This window comes from Corvus brachyrhynchos, unplaced genomic scaffold (genome assembly GCF_000691975.1).
Source record: "Corvus brachyrhynchos isolate BGI_N302 unplaced genomic scaffold, ASM69197v1 scaffold239, whole genome shotgun sequence".
In the NCBI taxonomy this organism is placed as follows: domain Eukaryota; kingdom Metazoa; phylum Chordata; class Aves; order Passeriformes; family Corvidae; genus Corvus; species Corvus brachyrhynchos.
Genome location: NW_008246057.1, coordinates 9,072,019 through 9,091,867, shown reverse-complemented (window position 1 = coordinate 9,091,867; position 19,849 = coordinate 9,072,019). Strand labels below are relative to the sequence as shown.

Sequence of the window (19,849 nt, the reverse complement as noted above, 5' to 3'; positions counted from 1 at the left end):
TACCAAAACCAAGTGCTTTGCTTTCTTCACAATAAAGGTGCACGCAATAAACGATTAAAACAGCCCAAGTTACAGTTCAGACAGTCTTTAAAAGCTCTGGGGTTTGTGTCATCCAGCCATTTCAGTGATATTCCTATCTATGGTACTGTACCGTGTATTTGTTTGATAAAACAATCCTGCACTGCTGCATGTTGTAACTACAATCCTGGACCACAACGCTTTCTGAATATCATCCCCATCTTTGCAGTAAGGTTTCACCATGTCATCAATTTGCTGCAAAACAAAAATGGTGTAACAAAATGCCAGCCTAAACCAGAATTTTAAAATTTGAATAGAAAAGCTCTCTGAAGACTATTTTAAAAGCTGAGCAAAACACATAGATTTAGACCCATTCATACACCAAAATGAATGAATGAATTAGCCTAAGCAAAGCAGTACATATGCAGGACATCTGTGCTTTATTATAAGGATCAATATGGAACACTGGGATACTTCATATACGTATCTATATATACATCCACACACACATATATATATATACACAAATATATCTCTATATATACACACACACCTATGTATAAATATATATACATATGTATAAATATATATGTATATATGTAATGAACCCACAATGTATGTGTCCTGCATAGAGATGATGGTTCTACTTGCTTACTTTCTGTCTAAGTAGTCTTAACGTGGACTGATAAAAAACCCAAAAACAACGAATCAAATAAAAAATCCCCAGAATGCCTATTTGCTGCTTGTAGAGTTAAGCACTACAAGAAAGAGGTGAAGATCTTATGCTCATACAGTCAAATTAAGGATTATGATCAACATTTTCCACTTTCTGGAAAAGCTGAAGCAATACTTTGGATCCTCAGCAAGCCTAAGCAGCCTAATAGCCACTGAGAGTTAAAATACTAAATCAGCATTTTAAGGTAAAAATATTAAAATGGAAATATTAAGTGGCAGGTATCTGTAATACTTACCTCTGCTGACCTGAAGGCAGCATTAACTCGGACCATAGTTCCTGGTTTTAAGAGATTGCTCTGATGCAGCCGCAAGCAGATCAGATCTGTTGCAGCATTTGATGGTGCACATACCAAAATCCGACTATCTGGGAGACTAAAATGTATCTATATTAAAGAATACAGATATTAAAAAAAAAAAAAAAAAGGTTATTTAAGAAGCATCAATAGCACCAACATTCCCATTTTATTTCATTGAATATGGAACCCAGAAGAGTTTTGCACATGTGTGATATCCACTCATTCTTCTGCAGTTCAGTAACACTCCTGTCAATGGTCACGACTAAGTCCTCTCAAACTGAGTGTATCCACAACAGAATTAATTCATGGTTATCATATCAATGTATACCTGTGCTTCACGAATACATTATGGACTACTGGAATCACAAGGTAGACACTGTTCACTGAAGTTTTAAAGACAAAAAGACTTGAAAATAAGCCATTCAGAATTCTGTTACATCCATATGAAGATGGGATTTTCCTCCTTCATGGAACTATAGAAAATGATTTTAAAAAGAGTATTTTGAAAACTCCTTGGGAAAAATATATGATGGTACTTACAGAAATACTATAAATGTTCCAACATGGAAAAGACTAGAGATGACTGATTTGTCATTCACCACTACCTGTAAAATAGCTTCAATTACTGTTACTGTTTTTCCAGTTCCTGGTGGTCCAAAGAGAAGATAAGGTGTGGGGCGACATTCACCGCTCAGTATCCTTTTCACTGCCAGTTTCTGTTGCACATTCAGCACAGGATTGAAAAATCCACCATCTCTCTGTTTAAGTGCCACAGTTTCACCAACTATAATCAAGACAAGCATATCTCAGAACTTCACATATGTATTTTTAACATATGTAGATAAAAGCAATTCCAATTCACAATATGCTTCTGCAAATTTTTATTTTCCTTTTGTTGTAACAACTAATGAATTTCTCAAAAATCAGTTTTCATAGAATACCAAGTAGAAAATAAGCCATTAATATTTCCGAGGTGTACTGGCTTTTTATTGAAAGCCAGAAAAGGACCATGATTACATAACCCAACAATCCATAAAAGCTCTATTCAGTAATTTTAGAATCAAGCTCACTTTCTTGTCCTAGAATAGCAAAACTTGAGAAACTTCCAGTAACTGGCACTTCGGGGATGGTACCAGTACTACATGATCAGTCCTCTCTTACAACTGCTGGAATTTTTTTCTTAATCCTGTCTGAATTAGTCTAGCTTTAGCTTTCAACAGCAGAATCTTACTAACCCTTGGACAGAAGTGCATTCTAGGTAATTACTCAGTAATTCTTTAGCACCCTTTTGATAAAAAAATGACACAATTACCCTCTTAGGCATTTCAGTACAGTGATATTTAAAGTCACATTTTCCAAAAATAGCGTAAGAATAATCTGAGATACTTGAAAAAGTTTTAGCATCTTTAGTGAAGCTTTCCCAAAGATGAAAGACAGCATCCCAGTAACAAACTGAAAACCCTCAGTATGACCAAAAAGTTTTGAGTAAATGACTGGGATATGACAATTTATTCATTAAAAAAATATATAATCAGATGCTTGCGCCCCCTTCCCTGAAAGTGTTCAAGGCCAGCCTGGATGGGACTCTGAGCAACCTGGTCTAGTGGAAGGTGCTCCTGACTGTGGCAGAAGGGCTGGAACTAGGTGATCTTTAAGGTCCTTTCCAACCCAAACCATTCTAGGATTCTGTGAATTAGCGATGTTTAAGTAATGCACCAAAAGTCTCCACAGAAACCTCCTGTTAGTAGTTCTAGAATCTGTCTTTAAAAGACAGAGCACAAGGACATGTTAAAGGTATCTTACTCAGCCCTGATTTACTGATGTGATACTTATTATTCAAGCACAGAAAATACACCAAGTTGGCTTGTTTGTACAGTTACTTCCATCACGCCTGTTATGTCCACCTCCCTCGATGTCATACCTTTTGTCTGTTTGTTCTTTTTTTTGACCTGAAAACAGTAAGTGAAGACAAATGCATTTATAACCTTAAGAAGACAGGCAACTATCTTCCCTAATACTTTTGAAGTTGCTAAGCTTTAATTTTTTCCCATTAAATAGAGTATCTACTGTTAAGACAGAAAGGTAAGAGTAGTAGATGATGGTGCCAGGAATTGGCATTTTAAGTTTAAGATTTCTAATAGCTTGGCTCTGCTAACATTAAACATATATTCCACAAATATTTTGCAGGCTCAGATGAGGATTTTGAAGCCATGACTACACAACTTGTTTGCTTCCACAAAAGCAGCCACATTCCAGACCACTACACAAGATGCACAGATACATGCATCTTCCTTAGTGGACATGTCCTTTCAGACTGTAGCATGGGAGAAAACTGCTTGTAGGGAATGTGGTGTTGGCAAGGTTCTGGACATCATGCCTCAATCATCTTAATAATACTGATTTCAAACCAGATTGATTGATTACTCCTTGTTGCAAAAGACAAATTGCAGCTGAAATAATTAGGGAATTAGGAAAAAATCTTGAGCGTAAAGGTGGTGAAGCATAGGTTATGCAGACGCTGTGAAAACTCTAGACAAAAGTAAAGAAATGCTGCCCACATCTCCCAAGCTGACTGATTTACTGCTGGTGACAGTCCTGCTTCAAAAAGGAAAGAGAATTAGGCAGCCTCCTAAAGTCTGTTCTAAGAAGTATTTCTACATTTTATTAATACAAGTGGCAGCTGAACCTGGGTAAATCTACTCAGAAGAGGATGATTACCTTCTATCACAGTATTATTTCCTGCCACAGTGACTGGACTTAAGTATCTACTCAACAGTAGCTATGAAAACTAGTCTAAGGCAAATCTGATAATTCCCATCACAATCACACATTTTTTTAATACGCACTTTCCATTTTGTTAGCTTTATAGTATCAGTTATCATAAAATCCCCCATCTCCAGGCAGCAAACAAAAACTTCTGTCATCAGAATACAGCTTTGATTCTTTGATACTCCATTATGCAATTCCTTCCTGCCAATAGCTGTACAGTTAGTATCTGTAACCAATCTGAATGGAGGTTAACATTTTAAGGAACATTTACAGAATAGATACCTTACTTTCCTGCTGTGAAGGCTGTTTAAGGCCATCATCAACAGCACAATACTCTGCAGTGTTCTGGGTCTTGACAGCTTGTGGTGATTGTAACACAAGCCTTTCCGGAAATAACACTTCACATTTAGCAGAGAAAAAGAAAGTAGAGAAATTTCAAAGTCACACAAACACTTTATGTTTCACTGATTAATGTTACTGTGATACATCAGCTTAGTCTGAGCTGCCAAAATTGATTTATCAGAACTAATGTGGTAAAGACCTGCATGAAGGTCATATGCATCATTCAACTCAACCACAGAACAAAAAAATCAGTGTTTTTTAACAAATTTTGAGATAACACAAAACATGGCCATTTCACTGGCTATTATTATAGCAGTATGTACGAGTCCTACATTTCTTGTTGGCTCTAACAGTTCACAAAGTTTGCTTCCACCCACCCTGCCTGTGATGGCCAACAGATGAAATAATTTGGACAAAACCTTCACTACATTCAGCATTTTTTTTTCTTAAAAACCAAACCAAAAAGCCCCCAACAACACATGGAAAACTCCTGTAAGAACAAACTACAATGCATTCTTCTCAGTATGCCCTGATGTGAAAGCAATAAAACCCACAAGACTCCGCACACAGAAACTCCTCTAGACAACTTAATAGTCAAATGAAGTGTACCTTTTTCACCCAGGTAGAGAGCTTGCTGAATGGCCAACTGGCATCGCCTGCTAGGAATCCTGTAACCACAACACAGATTTGTAGATTAAAGTAAAAGCTTACATTTTCATATACTATGACAGCACACACCTATGAGGTATCTGGTACTTTTTACTATGCATAAAAAAAAAAGTTTTATATAAAATGCGTATTTTAAAAAAAAACCACCTATTGAGAAATATGCTGCAGAAGTATAAACATCTTTGCTATGGATAATATTGATACACATATTCTCTAGCTTTTCAGTGATACAAGGATGGCCTGGTGTTCAACACTTTCAATGAACTTCTTTACAAGGCTGAATTTACAGAGAAGATTATGTAACTTCAAACAGATAACAACATCCCATGAATAAAACAAAAGCATAAAAGAATGGGTGATTATCACCAGCTATTTTTTTGTCCTGCATAGTCTTGCAACCATATTGTTACATTTTTTAAAAAAGAAAAACTAAGAAAAATACCTACGAACACCTCACCTCATTCCCCCTCATTTCACTGTCTGACATCAGTGTGACTATCTAGAAATGATTAAGATAATAGCTCTTTGTACACTTGTACAGTTACAGAGAAGGACATACTTAAAATCTTGCCAATTTTTTTACTTATTTTCCTCAACACAATTTTGCCATCATATTCACTGTTAAAAGATTGTAACTACCAAAATAAATGATCATATTTTAAAAGTCACTTTACTAGAGGAATCATTAAATGCAGCTTTGGAAGCTTATAAAAACACCTGCAATGAACAAATTCCACATCCATGGGTTCCAAGTTGTAAGTCTGTTCAAAGTCTGCATTAACCTTAAGTGTAACATCTTCCTCACATATCTGTTACAAAGATTAAAAAAAAAGTCAGGATAATCATGAAGATTTAGTACTTTAAACATAAAGAAGCACCTCTGAAAGCACTGAACCCCCATCAACACCAAAAAGTACATCTAGGTTTACCTACTGTCAACATATTACAAAACTAGATTATGTTAAAAGTGCTTTCAGAGCAGGCAAAGATTATAATCTCAAAAGAATAGGGAAGGCAGAGTCTTCAAAAATACAATAAAACTACAAAATCACCATTCAAAATATAGATAAATAAACCTAGCTTCTCTGAAGTCAGGTTAAACTAGTCTGTGACTCCATGAATTACAAGCTTCTCTTATAAAACCTGTGGACCACAGTATTTTCAAGAGGAGAGACACTTTGCTTACCTCAGAAACATAAGCGATGTACTCTATGATATGCTCCGAGTAGATCTGACTTTTCAGTATCACCTTATCACCTAATTGTAAAAAAAGTTAAAAGGCAAAATACTGTTACAAGGAATAGCAACATTTTTACTGCAGCATATAATTTCTTTTTCTCTTCTGCATGTTTAAATTAGGAATTTGAAGAGGCTAACTTCAGCAAAGTTGCTGTATCCATCAGTACTGTTCTGAAATGCCATATGTAGTTGTATATTACATTTTAAAAGACATCTAGTATTGATGCCATCAGACAACACCTCCTGAAAACGCTATCTTGTTTATTATATTACTTGAAATTCTGAATTTACTTTTAGCTGCTTTCACAGCTTTTTGCTTTTTAAGCTATTGCTACACTGCAGTTTATTGTTGCTGAAAACCCCACTGATTTACATTGTAAAAGAAAAATCCTATAGTGTTGAAACATTTGTAAGAACAGACACGTGCAACACTGCTTCAGATAGCAGCACCTTTAAGACTGAGACACTGTGTTCCTGTGTCCCCAATCACCTAAATGAGTAACTTTGTGCTCAAATATGTGAAAGACTTCTTTAAACAAATGAATCAACAACAGAGTTTGCATTGGAGTGAAAATACAGATCAACATGCTATTTATCTCATGTTCATTCCTACCTGGAACCAGGCGAGGTCTGCCCTCTTCTACTCCTGGCACTTCCAGCACTAATAAGTTCCCATTCCTTTTTAAAATAACCCCACTCATGTAGTAATCTTTTAAATCCATTTCTGCTTGGATCTCTTCAAGCCATAAAAGAGTAGAAAAGTTTGCTTTATAATTATCTAGGTTAAGACGCTGAAAAACAAAACAGTATACATTATTGTTGTACACTACGATATGGAACCCACTATTGCTAATGTTATACAAAACACCTCTTAAGATAGACTGCACAGCAACTGGGTTGCCAAATAAAATACCTAAGTACATGCATCCATACACTAGATAATATTTTAAACTCCCTTAATAGTCAAAGCAAAATTAGTACAGTCCTTGGAGCTCAAATACAATAGCCACTCAGCTAAAGAGTTAACCAAGTCTCTCCCTACTACAGTGGCAGTTTCAACATCTGAATTCAGGGGCACTCTACAAACTGAGTTCTATGCTCAGTTTATTCCCAGAAAGCGTAAAATCTAAATACATGGACAGAGACAGCTGAAAAGAGAGAGCTATGTCAGTCTTGGCCTTGGCTGATGATTATAAAATTTATGGCAAGCTGAAATAACCTGAATTTTCTCACTCAGAGCTTAATGAATCTCACTGCAGAGGTATTCTCCAACAGTACAACATCCTATCTAAACAATGATAGCACAGAATGCTTTTTACTTGGTATCTTCTCATTCAAATACAAGGCCAATAAGCAGCACCTTCTGATGCAGACATTTAAGTCACCAGTACCAGCCAGAACTTAAGGTGTGGTTAAAAAGAAGTAGCCATTAATAGCAGGCCTTCAGTGTAAAATTATTTTAAACACTACAGATCTTCTTTCAGAGAGAGGATCACTAACCTATTAGCTTAATGCTGGGACCTCAGGTTTAATGTGAGCTGTTCAGTCAGCAGACAACATAGCCTCTTAAAAAAGTGTCAGCTCCAGTTTATAAGTACTTAAAAATTTACCATTAAAAAAAAAAAAAAAAAAAGTGAGTTGCAGCAATGTTCTACCAGAAATCAGGGCAAAGTTTTGGAAAAGGAATCATTGTAATATTCTTGTTAAGACTTTATAGCTTTTTTGGGGGTGTTTTGTAAGTATTCTGAAACTGCTATACTTGTGGAGAATTTGAACATGCTGTAGTGAATTAAAGCTGAAGATGCTTAAGAAAACAACTTTGAACAACCAGAAAAGAATCCTCTGTTACTGCAGTAATTTAAGAAATTGTGCTTTCATTTTCTATGAAATAACTGTTCTGACACCTCAAAAAACCCTTTCCAGTGATGCCTAAGAAACGAGAATACAGAGAAATCTTTGTTCAGCTTCTCTGATGTCCCCCCCACATAAACAGAAGTTATACTTCTACTCTCTTTTCACATTTATGCTTTTGTGGTTTTGTAAGCTTGGATTCTGTAACATACTGAAAACCATGGAAGTTATGGGATCCAGATTGAAGTCTAAGTCTACCCAACAACAGAGTTATGTCATCTTCTCTTACACTAGGGACTACACATTTTTTTAAGTTAAGGAAGCTTAAAAAAAGCACCATGTAAGAAAATACTTTTTTTTTATAAAAGCTACACTTACATACCTCTGCTAGGAGGGGCTGAAAGGTCAGTATGTCCAAGTGCTGTTCTACACATTTTCTTAACTCATCCGGTATGGTATAATGTGGGAGAAAGTTTGAACACCACCATCTCTTATTTCTAAAATGAAAATGTATGACATATCATTTAGCTTTCTCAAGTAATGTATGTGAAAAACAGCTAATTAGCATGCCACATCACCAAGATTATAAAGCCAAAACACACACACATAACAGACTAATGACTCCTTCAAAGGGACAACTGAGAAGTTTGTTACACTGGGAAAAAAGAGATCCTCTACAAAAATGCTACTCGACACTGCAGGGAAAAAATTCATGTGGCCAAAGCTCAATTGAAGGTGAAGCTGTCCAGCATTGAGGGAGACAATAAAAAGGTTTTAAAAATGTGCCAGTAGCCAAAAGCACCGCAGAAACAACATCAGCCCATTACAGGATGAGGATGGTCACCTCACACACAGAGACACAGACAAGGCACAGATGTTTAATGCTTTCTTTGCCTCCATCTTCAACAGCAATGAGGGACTAAGGGGGCGCCAGTTCCCTCACCTGGAGGGCCATGACTGTAAGAATGATGAACTCCAAGTTGAACCTGAACTTCTGCAGGATTTGCTGCTCCTGCTGGATCCCTATAAGTCTATGGGGCCTTATGGTGTTCATCGAAGTACTCAAAGAGCTGGCTGATGTCACAAGACAGTAAAGCTTTTCATACTGTCTCTCAGAGCACCCTTCAGGACAAAATATCTAGCCCACAGCTGGATAAATACATCATGTGATGAGTGGGCAACGGCTCATAGGTTGGGCACAAAGGGTTACAGTGAAGGGGGTAACATCTGACTGGTGACCTGTCACTAGTGGGGTTATGCAGGGCTCCATCTCAGGGCCAGTTTTCTTCAACATCTCGTCAAATGATTTGGATGCAGGATTTGAAGGTATACGGAGTAAGTTTGCCAATGATACTAAATTGGGAGGACCTGCTGACTCCTTCAAATGCAGAGAGGTGCTGAAGAGAGACCTACACAAATTAGAAAGATGGACAACCACCAACTGTATGTATGACACTGAACAAAGACAAGTGCCAGATTCTGCACCTGGTCCACCTGGATGTATGGAGAGACTGGGGGACAAGACACTGAAAAGCAGCACTGCGGAAAGGGACCTGGGGGTCCTGGTGGATGGCAAGTTGAACATGAGTCAGCAGTGCCCTGGCAGCCAGGAGGGCCAAGTGTGTCCCGGCGTTCATCAGGCACAGCATTGCCAGCTGGGCAAGGGAAGGGACTGTCCCACCACGAGGATGGTGAATGGCATAGAGGAGATGCCTTATGAGGAACTGCTGACTCACTTGCTCTTTTCAGCCTGGAGGAGACTGAGGGGAGACCTCACTGCAGTTGCAACTTCCTTGTGACAGGAAGAGGAGGGACAGGCACCGATCCAGTGACCAGCGCACAGGACCTCAGGAAATGGCATGAAGCTGTGTCAGGAGAGGTCGAAGTTGGATATTAGGAACATATTCTTCACCCAGAGTGTGGCTAAGCACTGGAACAGGGAAGTGGTCACAGCCCCAAACCTGAGAGAATTCAAGAAGTGTTTGGACAAAGCTCTCAAGCACATGGTGTGACTCTTGGGGTGGTTCTGTGCAGGGCCAGGAGCTGGACTTGATGATCCCTATGGGTCCCTTTCAGCTCAGGCTATTGTATAATAAGCGTTATTCATACAGATCATTTGAAAACACTGTTTCTACTTTTTCAGATTAGGTATATTTTTATAACTAAGCAAATACTGTAATTAAAATGGAAGCTTATTTGCAAAACTAAAGTTTTGAATGAAAGATAGGAGACATTAGCCAGATGTAGACATTAAAGTTGTGTAAACAATTAAGAAGCTTATTTCAGAAATCTATTTTCAGTTTCCTGTCTTTTTTCTTAATAACACAGTTGTTACTAAGTAGATAACTAAGCAACAGTGTTTTATCTTGTTTATCACCACATTACATATTAGAGATCCTGTTCGAAAAATCTACAAAGAAATCACAGTTAATTACTTAAACAACCTCTTCTATCAGCAATGTTCACGACCATCTTGTTTACTATACATATATATATATATATATATATATATATATATATTTACATGTACAGATTCTCCCAGTTTCATATCTTCTTTCTCAGCATTACAGAACAGATATAGCAACACCAAACAGAGCAGTGTTAGGTGTTATTTTTTTGCTCTAAGTGACAGTACCTTCTGTGTTTAGGGCCAGCCACTGTTGTCTTCCTTGGCTGACAATCTGGAGTAATTTTAGGCTTTCTTGGAGAAAAAGGTTGTACAGGTGCTATAAGTAATTCTTCTTGATTTGTTACAGTGGCTTCAATATAGCGGCCAACAGTAAAATCAGGAAAGCCAAGCAACAGAAGCTCTTTACTGTGTCCCTGAATCCTTCAAGTAAACAGAAGTTATCTTCTTAAAACCAACATGTTCACACTTCATTTTCCCTGGCCATGAGATAGATTCTCATTTCAGTTACATATGAGAATTGCTAACTTAGGGTAATCCCTCACACTTTACTCCCCACCTCAAGTTCAATCCAGGTATTATAAATAACTGAAAAACCCAACCAACCAATCAACCAAAAAGACCCAACCCAAAACCACAGCAAAAATGTCAACCCCACAATTTCATCAAAAAAAGAGCAGGATTCCTCCACTCAACATACTAGGGTACAGAATTAATACTTCTCTCACAAGGAACATCTTGGAATTACTGCTACTGAAAAAGATGAGCCAGACAGCTCCATCAGACGAACCTGATGCAAATCCTTTCACTGTCTGCAGCAACAGCTTTGCAGCACCTTGCAAAAGGCTACCCAGAAATGAATCCTAACTAAAAACACTTGGAGAAAGTAAGAAAAACCCTTTAATTCTGAAAAACTTACTTTATTTCTACAAGTGTTGCTCGGGGAGTGACAAACGGGAAGAAATCAGGAGGGAAAGGTTTCTTCAGAGTGTTTCTAAGAAACTTAAGCACAACTACAGTGCAATTCTCTAACTACATGGTCCAACACTGCTTCCATGCGTCTGAAACAAATGTATCCCAGAAGGACTCCAGCTTACCTTCTCTTTGGCAGGAGAGCCACTTCTTAACCTTTTGCCAACTAACACTACCTGCTCAGGTTAAAACTATAGCCTGGTTTTTCTCTGTTATAAAAACTCAAACCAGACACTGAAGTGTCCAAATTTATGGTCTAAGTTTGCAGCCTCTACGGTCTCTTAAGTGGACAGCAAACACTTGTTAAGTTCATGCTGTAGCCTTCCATGGAGTTTTGTGTGGATTACTCTCTATTATTAGAATATTCTAAGACTTTATACTTTATGGCTTTTACAGATTTACAGTGAAATATAAATTGTTCTTTCTACATGTCTATCTCCATTAAGGCAAGCCAGGCCTGAGCTCTTCCAAACTAGAGCTAAATCATCCTCCTAAGAAATTTTCTACCCCTTGCCTCGCTATTTAAAATGATAAGAGAAGTAGTGTGAATACTATTGCAGCATTACTTTGATGAATGAAACCTGGTTTTCCTCTGTCCAATTTTTTACTTTACCATCCTAGGAATCAATGGCAGTGGAACACAAAGTCTGCAGAGCTACAGCTGGAAATAAGTGAAAAGTACACAAACGTAAGCTTTGCTGCATAAGGTTCCTACCCCTACATGAATGAAAGCGCTCCCACAAAGGCACCTTCCATTCTTAACTAAATTAATAAAATATTTTGTACAGCAGAGTATTTTTTGTTTCTGAAGGGTTTTCTAAGACTTGCAAACTACTTCCTCTGTGAATTACATCTTCAGTGAAGAAAGCTTTTTCTTTGTTATTTCAGCATACATAACTTTAATCTCCTATCACAAAAAAGGAAAACTTGAAATCAGGGCATGTAGCAATACAAGATACTGAAGACTAGAAAAAACGTATCAGACGTAACACAGCAATTCCCAGGAAATCTGCATTAGCTCTAGTGCTCATGGAACAATGGATATCCTGCAAAGAATATATCCATCTGTAGGCATTATCTTCACCTCACCGTGTCATTTTAGAGATGTTACCTACTCCAACTAATATTGTTTCATTAACTACTACCATTTTCTTTCAATAAATATTCAGGATCAAGCACTAAAATGCTAACTACTTTCAAAGTCTAACATAGTTTTCCAGATAATCTGCTGATATGTATTGGCTTACTTTACACTACACCATGTACTGGTTTTGACTGGGGTAGAGTTATTTTCTGCATAGCTAGTAGCTATGAAGTATGTTAGTATGGGGTTCTGTTTTGGGTCTGTGCTGAAAAAAGTCTTGATAACACAGGGATGTTTTTATTGTGTTGAAAAGGGCTAACACAGAGTCAAGGCTTTTTCCCCTTCTTATATTGCCCCACCAGCGAGGAGGCTGAGGGTGCACATGGAGTTGGAAGGGGACACAGCTGGGACAGCTGACACCAACTGACCCAAGGGATATTCCACATCATAGGGCATCATGCTCAGTATATAAAGCTGGGGAAAGGAAGAAGGGAGGACATTCTGAGTGATGGCACTTTTCTTCTAAAGTCACCATCATGTGTGACAGAGCCCTGCTGTCCTGCGGATGGCCGAACACCTGCCTACCCATGGAAAGTGGTAAATAAATTCCTTGTTTTATTTTCCTTGTGTATGAGGCTTTTGCTTTACCTTTTAAACTTTATCTCAACCTATGAGTTTTCTCACTTTTACTCTTCCCATTGTCTCCACCGTTCTGCTGGAAGGAGTGAGCGAGCAGCTGAATGGGGATTAGTTGCCAGCTGGGGTTAAAGCACAACATGCCAAGAAGAGAACTATGCCCAGAATGAGGGAACTATTAAGTCTATTTTCATTACTTGTTGCCATTGTGTTAGTTAGAAATAATGGACAGAAATACTTACACAGCTGTGCATATAATCACTACGAATATTTTTTCACCTGGCGGTATCACAATTTCTGCAGTAATATTGCTGTGCTTAATTGGTTGCTCCACATCATCTTTTTGCTCACTTTCTCCATTTTGTAGATTTTCATCTTTCACCCAGGAAATGTTTTCTTTTGTCCTTGATAAATTTGTATCTTGAAAATTAATTCCTTCTGTAGTAAACACATAACAATAGATTTTGTTATCACGATTTCTATTGCTAACATAGGCAAGTCTTCTCCAACAAACCTAATGGTCTTCTGAGGAGCTAACATTCAGCACTCAAATGTTATCATTTCACTGTACCTGGAATGACTGCACTCTTCATAATGGATGTATGGTTCAATGACTCATATGTTGTTCCTCCACTGTTGTTAAATGAATTAATTTCAGCTTTTGAGAGGTTTTCTTGATTTTTTGGAACAGATAGCAGACATGGTTCTGGACTGTTTTCACCTTTTTGAGGAATCTCAACACTGAACTGCTTGTCTTTCACCCATCCAGCTAATCTGCAGCTGATTAAGGACTGTGGTACACTCCCTTTATTCCTAGAAGTAGTTACGTGATTAGTTGCATAATTAAGTTCATGGCAAATGTTCTTATTTGATTTCTACCTGAAGTCAAATAAAATTGTCTGTAGCACGTTAGCTCACCCTGATTTCATAACTGCTATCAGAAAGAAATCGCACTGCTGCTTCTAACTCATGAGGACAAGTACCTCTGCTTTATGTTAATATTCCTAGGTCACATCAACTACCATATAAAGCATATACAAATACTGTGTTTAATAAAAACCAATGGGAGCTTAAAATTCATCTTCAGGTAACTAACTCTAAGGAAAGAACACAGAAGAACAAATAATGGGTATTCACTTGTGTATTCATTTAAGCCTTTATACCCAGATGTAAAAAAGAAAGAACCAAAAAAAAAAAAGAAGAACAAAAAAAAAAAAGAAAAACCCACCAAAACAAAAACCTCCCAAGGATACACCAACATAGTTCTTCAGCATCAAAGTTTACAAAAAAAAAACCCCAGGAAAAAAAAAATCTGGTCTGCTTTTAATACATGAATATGCACCAGTTCTCTTGTTCTAAGATTTTGAAGATGGCAGACTATCTGCAGTTTAAATTAAACACCCAAGTAATCTATTTTACTTCAATCCTCGTTCTAAGAAGGATTTTACTAGGATTGAAAAGAGATATAGGATTGGGGAGTCTCAAAGCACTATCTGCAGGATAAATGCTCAATATCAAAAAGGCTATCCTACAGACATTAAATCCAGCATGAAATTCTTTAATTCCATAATATCTGGAGGTTAACTGAAGATCACAAACCACAAGGCTCCAGTAGAAAAGGCTTCTGTATGTAAGACAGGCGCACAGACTGCGGAGTGATGGAAATAAAGAAATCTTCAAACAATCAGAAAGGCTTACTCTATCCAAATGATCATTTGTTTAGATTCCCCCTGCTTCAGAGTTCCAAAGTTAGTCATTCTTGATACTTTCAACTCTCCTTTGTCTCTCATTAAGTCTTCATAAGCTTCATCCATATTACCTCCATTAGAGTGAGACTGTCTGTAAAAATAATTTTAGGTAGCAAATTTTAAACACTAATAGAGACTCAGCAAGTATCTTTAATTTAGCACAGGTTTAAGAAACACTATACCAAGGCATAGTCACAATATTTAGAAAGAAGCAGGTGAGACAGTTCATTTTGTTCATTTATTAGATGACAATTAGATTAACTTTACTAATTTAAGCAGCAACAAGTCTTTTGTCAGTAGCACAATAAACCAGCATAAAACTTTGGATGCAAGACTAAAATGATTGAGAAGTTAACTAATCCCTGATGAAGAGCTGAATCAAATGGTGAGTGAAGTCATTATGGCTCTCTTTGGGGGCTGAACAAAGACACAACAAAGACCAGCTCCTTAGCAGGAGTCATGATTAGCACTGCAGCTAAGAGATAAAATGACTAGACTGGAAGTGTTTCAACCTATGCACTTGTGTCTTCTGCTTACTGTTCCAATCTGAAATCAGCAAGCTGAAGTCAAAATTAAAAAACAGCTGGAAACCCAAAAGTGCCCTTAAAAACTTTTATCACGTACAACTGATGAAAAATGCCTATGAAACCAGGCACATGCTCTTTCCTGTCAGAAACACTGAGCACAGGTCTAACATCTTGGTGTCTTCTACCTGTAGAAACAATTTTTTACATGGTTTCTATTCTGTAATTAAGAAACTATTCATTTAGATAAAGTGGCATGGAAATAAATTAGAAATATTTTAATAATATCACTAATATGTACACACCCTTAGTATTCCCAAGTTATCTGACATACTGAAGTAGAAAGTGAGTGCAGCTGCTTTTCATTAGCTACATCAATTCACTAGCCAAGCCCACTAGGTGTCTCCCACTGCAGCTTAAGCTGCAGTTTTCGATATAGTAGGATGTACACTCAACCTGAGAAATCAACCCGAAAGTCTACTTTTGTAATTTGGCTTTAGTAATAAATTTATGTATAAAATCCATCACTAAAAATAGGTGCAACTGAACAAAATATGCGAACAGTTTGTACTGTTTTGCAAAATGATGTATGCATTTCAAGTTTCATCTAGGTACAATTTATTGTATCTGTTATCTCTAGAGAAAACAGCTTATTCCATTCTTTATAGATCCTTTGAAGACTTACATACTGCCTTGGCTAAATTTCCTAGAGAACTCCCAAAGACTATGTTTAAAAAATATCAGAATGTCCTTTTGCTCTCCCCTTTGGACTTTCCAATTGATTGACAATTTATTTTTGGCCTGCAGAATTAGACTGTCTAATCCTGCCAAGACCTCAGCATGGAAAGTGATAGATTTTACAGGTAATAGATCTATTTATTTAGGTGATATTTGTGTGTTTCACAGGACAGACACTTAAACTCGCACGTCATATTCCAGATCTTTGCTGAGGTCTGACTAGTTGCCTATTTTACCTTTGTGTATTTGATTATTTCACTAAGTTTTGCTTCTTCTCCATACTGAACACCATCTACATTTTCCAACCTCTTCTGCAGTCTGTTCAGATCCTCCTCACACCACATATAACACCTAAAGTGCCTGCAGAACCTCTCAGTTCAGTACCTGCAAGCCCAATGAATCTCTATTATTTAGATTATGAAAACTTTCCTTTTAGGACAGATATCTGAACCATCACTGTAACTTAAGCAAAAATCAAATAAAGAAACATGAATTTTATATGAGTTTTGCTGAGAATTGTTTTCAAACAGTAAAGTCTCTTCTGAATTGTGCTCCTCTAGTAGGAACACATGCACTTGGCATTTTTCTAATATGCATGCCAAACTCCTTTCCTGCCTAGCAATATCCCTCATGCTCCTAGTAGCTCTGCTGCTACCAGTTTTGGTTCTCTAGTAAGCACTCACGTCCCCACATACTGGAAGAAGGAAAAAAAAAACAACCAACAAAAAGAGCCAAATCATATCATGCTCTGGTTTTTCCAATGGTCTATTACGCCTTCTAGTCAACTAGGGAAATACTCACAGTATTTCTTGCTTAACAGATGCAATGAAATGTAAGCTGTATGTAAGCACTATGTCTCTAACAGTTATAAAGAGAACAAAACAATGTTACCCATCCTGGCTGACTGGCACCAAGCAGAGAGCTCTCCAAATGTAACAGGACTGACTGCTCTCCACCACAATCGTGTTCACTAGATCATGCTTATGAGGTGAGTAACCATCAGGAAGTCTCAGTGAATCCAAAGTGAAAAATATACTGTCATCTACTGTCCCAGTTCTTCCACAGATGCTGGAAATGCGAACCTGTAATAGTTTGTATTCACTGTTACTTGATAGTATCTTCTTAAGCTAACAGACGTACCAACATTGCCTATTTTTTTTTCCCCTGAAACAGCCCTTCTACCATTAATAAAAAGGCATTCTGAAATTACAGTTATTCACAGGAGGTAAACATAGAGCTCTAACCCAGAATCCCTGTGCTTGTCTTCAGATTTAGAAGTGTAAAGAAACACAAGTACTTCAGACAGGCATTAAGTTTCACTGAAGTGCATACTACAAAATGTGCACTTGACTTAATCATGACTCTTGTAACATATCAACTTATCTAATTTATACTTCCATACTAGCAGTAATGAGAAGAATTTTTTTCCTATGCTTGACATGCAAATATTCAATACATACAGTTAAGACAAAGACAATAAACCATAAACCTAGTATAGCCTATGCATTACTAGAGTGAACAAATACTTTCAATTAAAATAAAAAAAAGGCATAATATGGTGGTTTTTAAGCCAAAACACTTGAATAAATGAAGCATAATAAATTCCCCAGTCATGACATCATTATAACCAACAGTAAGCATACAAATCAGCAATTCATAATAGGTAAGTTACTCTTCCTGTTCAACCCAAAATGTGTATACATTTTCAAAATGCCTTATTATTTTAGAAACATCCTCTAAATGGATGAATTGATACATTTTATCTTTTAATTAAAGATGTGTTATAGAAGATCTGCCAATATTTGTAAACTGAAACCAACTGGAAACCTCACTTCACCCAAGATTCCTCTTGCCAAAAACAATGTGCAGAACATTTACCTTGTTTACTTGTTTATACCTCAAAGGCCTTACAGCAACTGCTTCACTCTTCCATGTTTTAGAGTTAATATAATATTTTGCTTGCACCCAGTCACCCTCACAAGGTTTGAAATCTATACAAAACAGAGCATTTCTCAAGGTTAATTACTATTGATAACATATACAATACTCCCCTACAGAACTAGTGTAAGTTAAATATAAGCCAGAACAATGCTTTATTCAGGCCCACCGAGTCCAAAGTTCTTTTTGCAGACCTTCGCCTTGCTGGTTATGACAAACTACGTAGGAGATGCTAGTGGAAAAATACACTTGCTTACATGTAACTTATGCTTAAATGCAGGTCATGCTCAGTGAGAACCAACAGGCAGCTTTCCTCATCCATGTCTGCCTGTTTCACTGCATACTCCATCAGAACTTATTTGAGATGACAATGGCAACTTTATCAGAAGATATTTCTATTGTATACACACAAATATTAAGAAAGAGGAAACAAGAAGTCCCTACACACCTTCCCAGACGTCTTGCATTGCAAAGTAAGTATTCTGATTAATATAGCCACCATCCACAGAGAGAGAGGTAATACTGCCAATTAACGTTTTCTTATTTAGTTCAGAGGCGTCACAAGTAGGACTGAAATCTTCTTGTGTATTCCGGATGGTGTCTACCTATTAATATAATAAAAACCCCAACATTTAAACAGCTGATACTTAGAATGAAGCATATATTGCTACAATAAATATACAGAATTTCAACTGCTTATGGAGGCAAAGCTTCTTATTAGAGAATTACTTACTGTAGCTATGACTTTGTACACAAAAACAACGAATAACAAACAGTTACTTCCCTTTTAAAGAGTGCTGACAACTCTACACGCTGCAGTGCTGACAACTACTATAATTACATGCTGATTTTTCAAATCTTTCTCACACACTCCTCTCTTTAGGTCTGCTTCAGAATTTTCTTCATATTAACAAGAGGACCATCCCCAGCAGTGTGACTACACACAGCTGGAACTAGAAAATGACTCTTTCAGAAAGCAAAAAACATGTTTTCAAGGTGGTATTTATAAACACTACATGTATTTCAAACTGACTCTCTGCCATTTTTTAATTATTTGATTAAGAAAAGCCCTAGAGCTACTTCTTACAGACTCTTCATATCACCACCTCACATGTAAGTTACTGAAGTCTGATCCAATCTGAAGTATACTATCATACTAATTCTTATATGATTTTGTTGAACATAACGCTTACCATTTACAATAGTAATAAATAGCCTGTGTCTACCGATACTTCAGAGTTTTGCAAACACTACAGTTCACGATATAAAGCTATTTATTTTTTAGTCCATACTGTTTTACTTCATTAAAAGAACTATTATTACGTAATATTCCTTTTGATGACAAGAAAACTTACTGAAAAAAAAAAAAATCTATGTTTTGTTCTAGTCATATCTTCACATTCACCGAGAAGATCTGAGAATATCAAACTTTCTCCTAAGTGATTTTTATGGCTTCATAGGGATAGAACATGAGTAAGCAAACTGTTCCTCAGAAGACTAGTAAATTTACATTTCATGTAAATTACACATGGAGTTATACTTGAAAGTAATTTGTAGACCTAATGAAATATTTTTAAGACATGAAAACACCTTAAAACTCCCAACATACATTTTCTTTTGATACTTGTCAATTTTTCCTTACCAATAAAACTGTAAAGTTCTTTCTCATACTTGATCAAAATGGCCTTCCTACTACCTCTGGCAGCAGCCTGGTTTTAAAGCTTGCTACAGAACTTATAATCATTTCATGCAAAGTTTAATTAGGACTTGACCTCAAATAAACTGAAATCCAGACTTTCGAGCCAGGATCTTTCCAAAACACATGGCCAGAACCTCCAAAGAGCAGCTGAAACAGTACATTGAGCAGAGAGCCATCCAAGGCT

General features: G+C 37.0%; 1 protein-coding gene across 6 annotated transcripts in view; it reads right to left on the bottom strand.

Annotated features, from left to right (window-relative positions):
* The window catches only part of MOV10L1 (Mov10 RISC complex RNA helicase like 1), a 41,544-nt gene that overhangs the window by 15,463 nt on the left and 6,232 nt on the right, over positions 1-19,849 (bottom strand). For 2 of the 6 annotated variants that reach the window (XM_008642590.2, XM_017746036.1), the window contains exons 3-19: positions 18,415-18,571; positions 17,907-18,019; positions 16,920-17,110; positions 14,717-14,857; positions 13,590-13,831; positions 13,261-13,456; positions 10,555-10,749; positions 8,302-8,416; positions 6,682-6,859; positions 6,016-6,086; positions 5,547-5,638; positions 4,770-4,828; positions 4,101-4,216; positions 2,971-2,998; positions 1,655-1,833; positions 990-1,136; positions 152-273 (exon numbers count right to left, since the gene is read on the bottom strand). In XM_008642590.2, coding sequence (XP_008640812.1) covers positions 152-273; positions 990-1,136; positions 1,655-1,833; positions 2,971-2,998; positions 4,101-4,216; positions 4,770-4,828; positions 5,547-5,638; positions 6,016-6,086; positions 6,682-6,859; positions 8,302-8,416; positions 10,555-10,749; positions 13,261-13,456; positions 13,590-13,831; positions 14,717-14,857; positions 16,920-17,110; positions 17,907-18,019; positions 18,415-18,571 — 2,342 coding nt within the window. Of the gene's footprint in view, positions 1-151; positions 274-989; positions 1,137-1,654; positions 1,834-2,970; positions 2,999-4,100; positions 4,217-4,769; positions 4,829-5,546; positions 5,639-6,015; positions 6,087-6,681; positions 6,860-8,301; positions 8,417-10,554; positions 10,750-13,260; positions 13,457-13,589; positions 13,832-14,716; positions 14,858-16,919; positions 17,111-17,906; positions 18,020-18,414; positions 18,572-19,849 lie in introns of those variants that run through there. The other 4 variants (XM_017746038.1, XM_017746037.1, XM_017746039.1 and 1 more) reach the window with 4 other exon arrangements.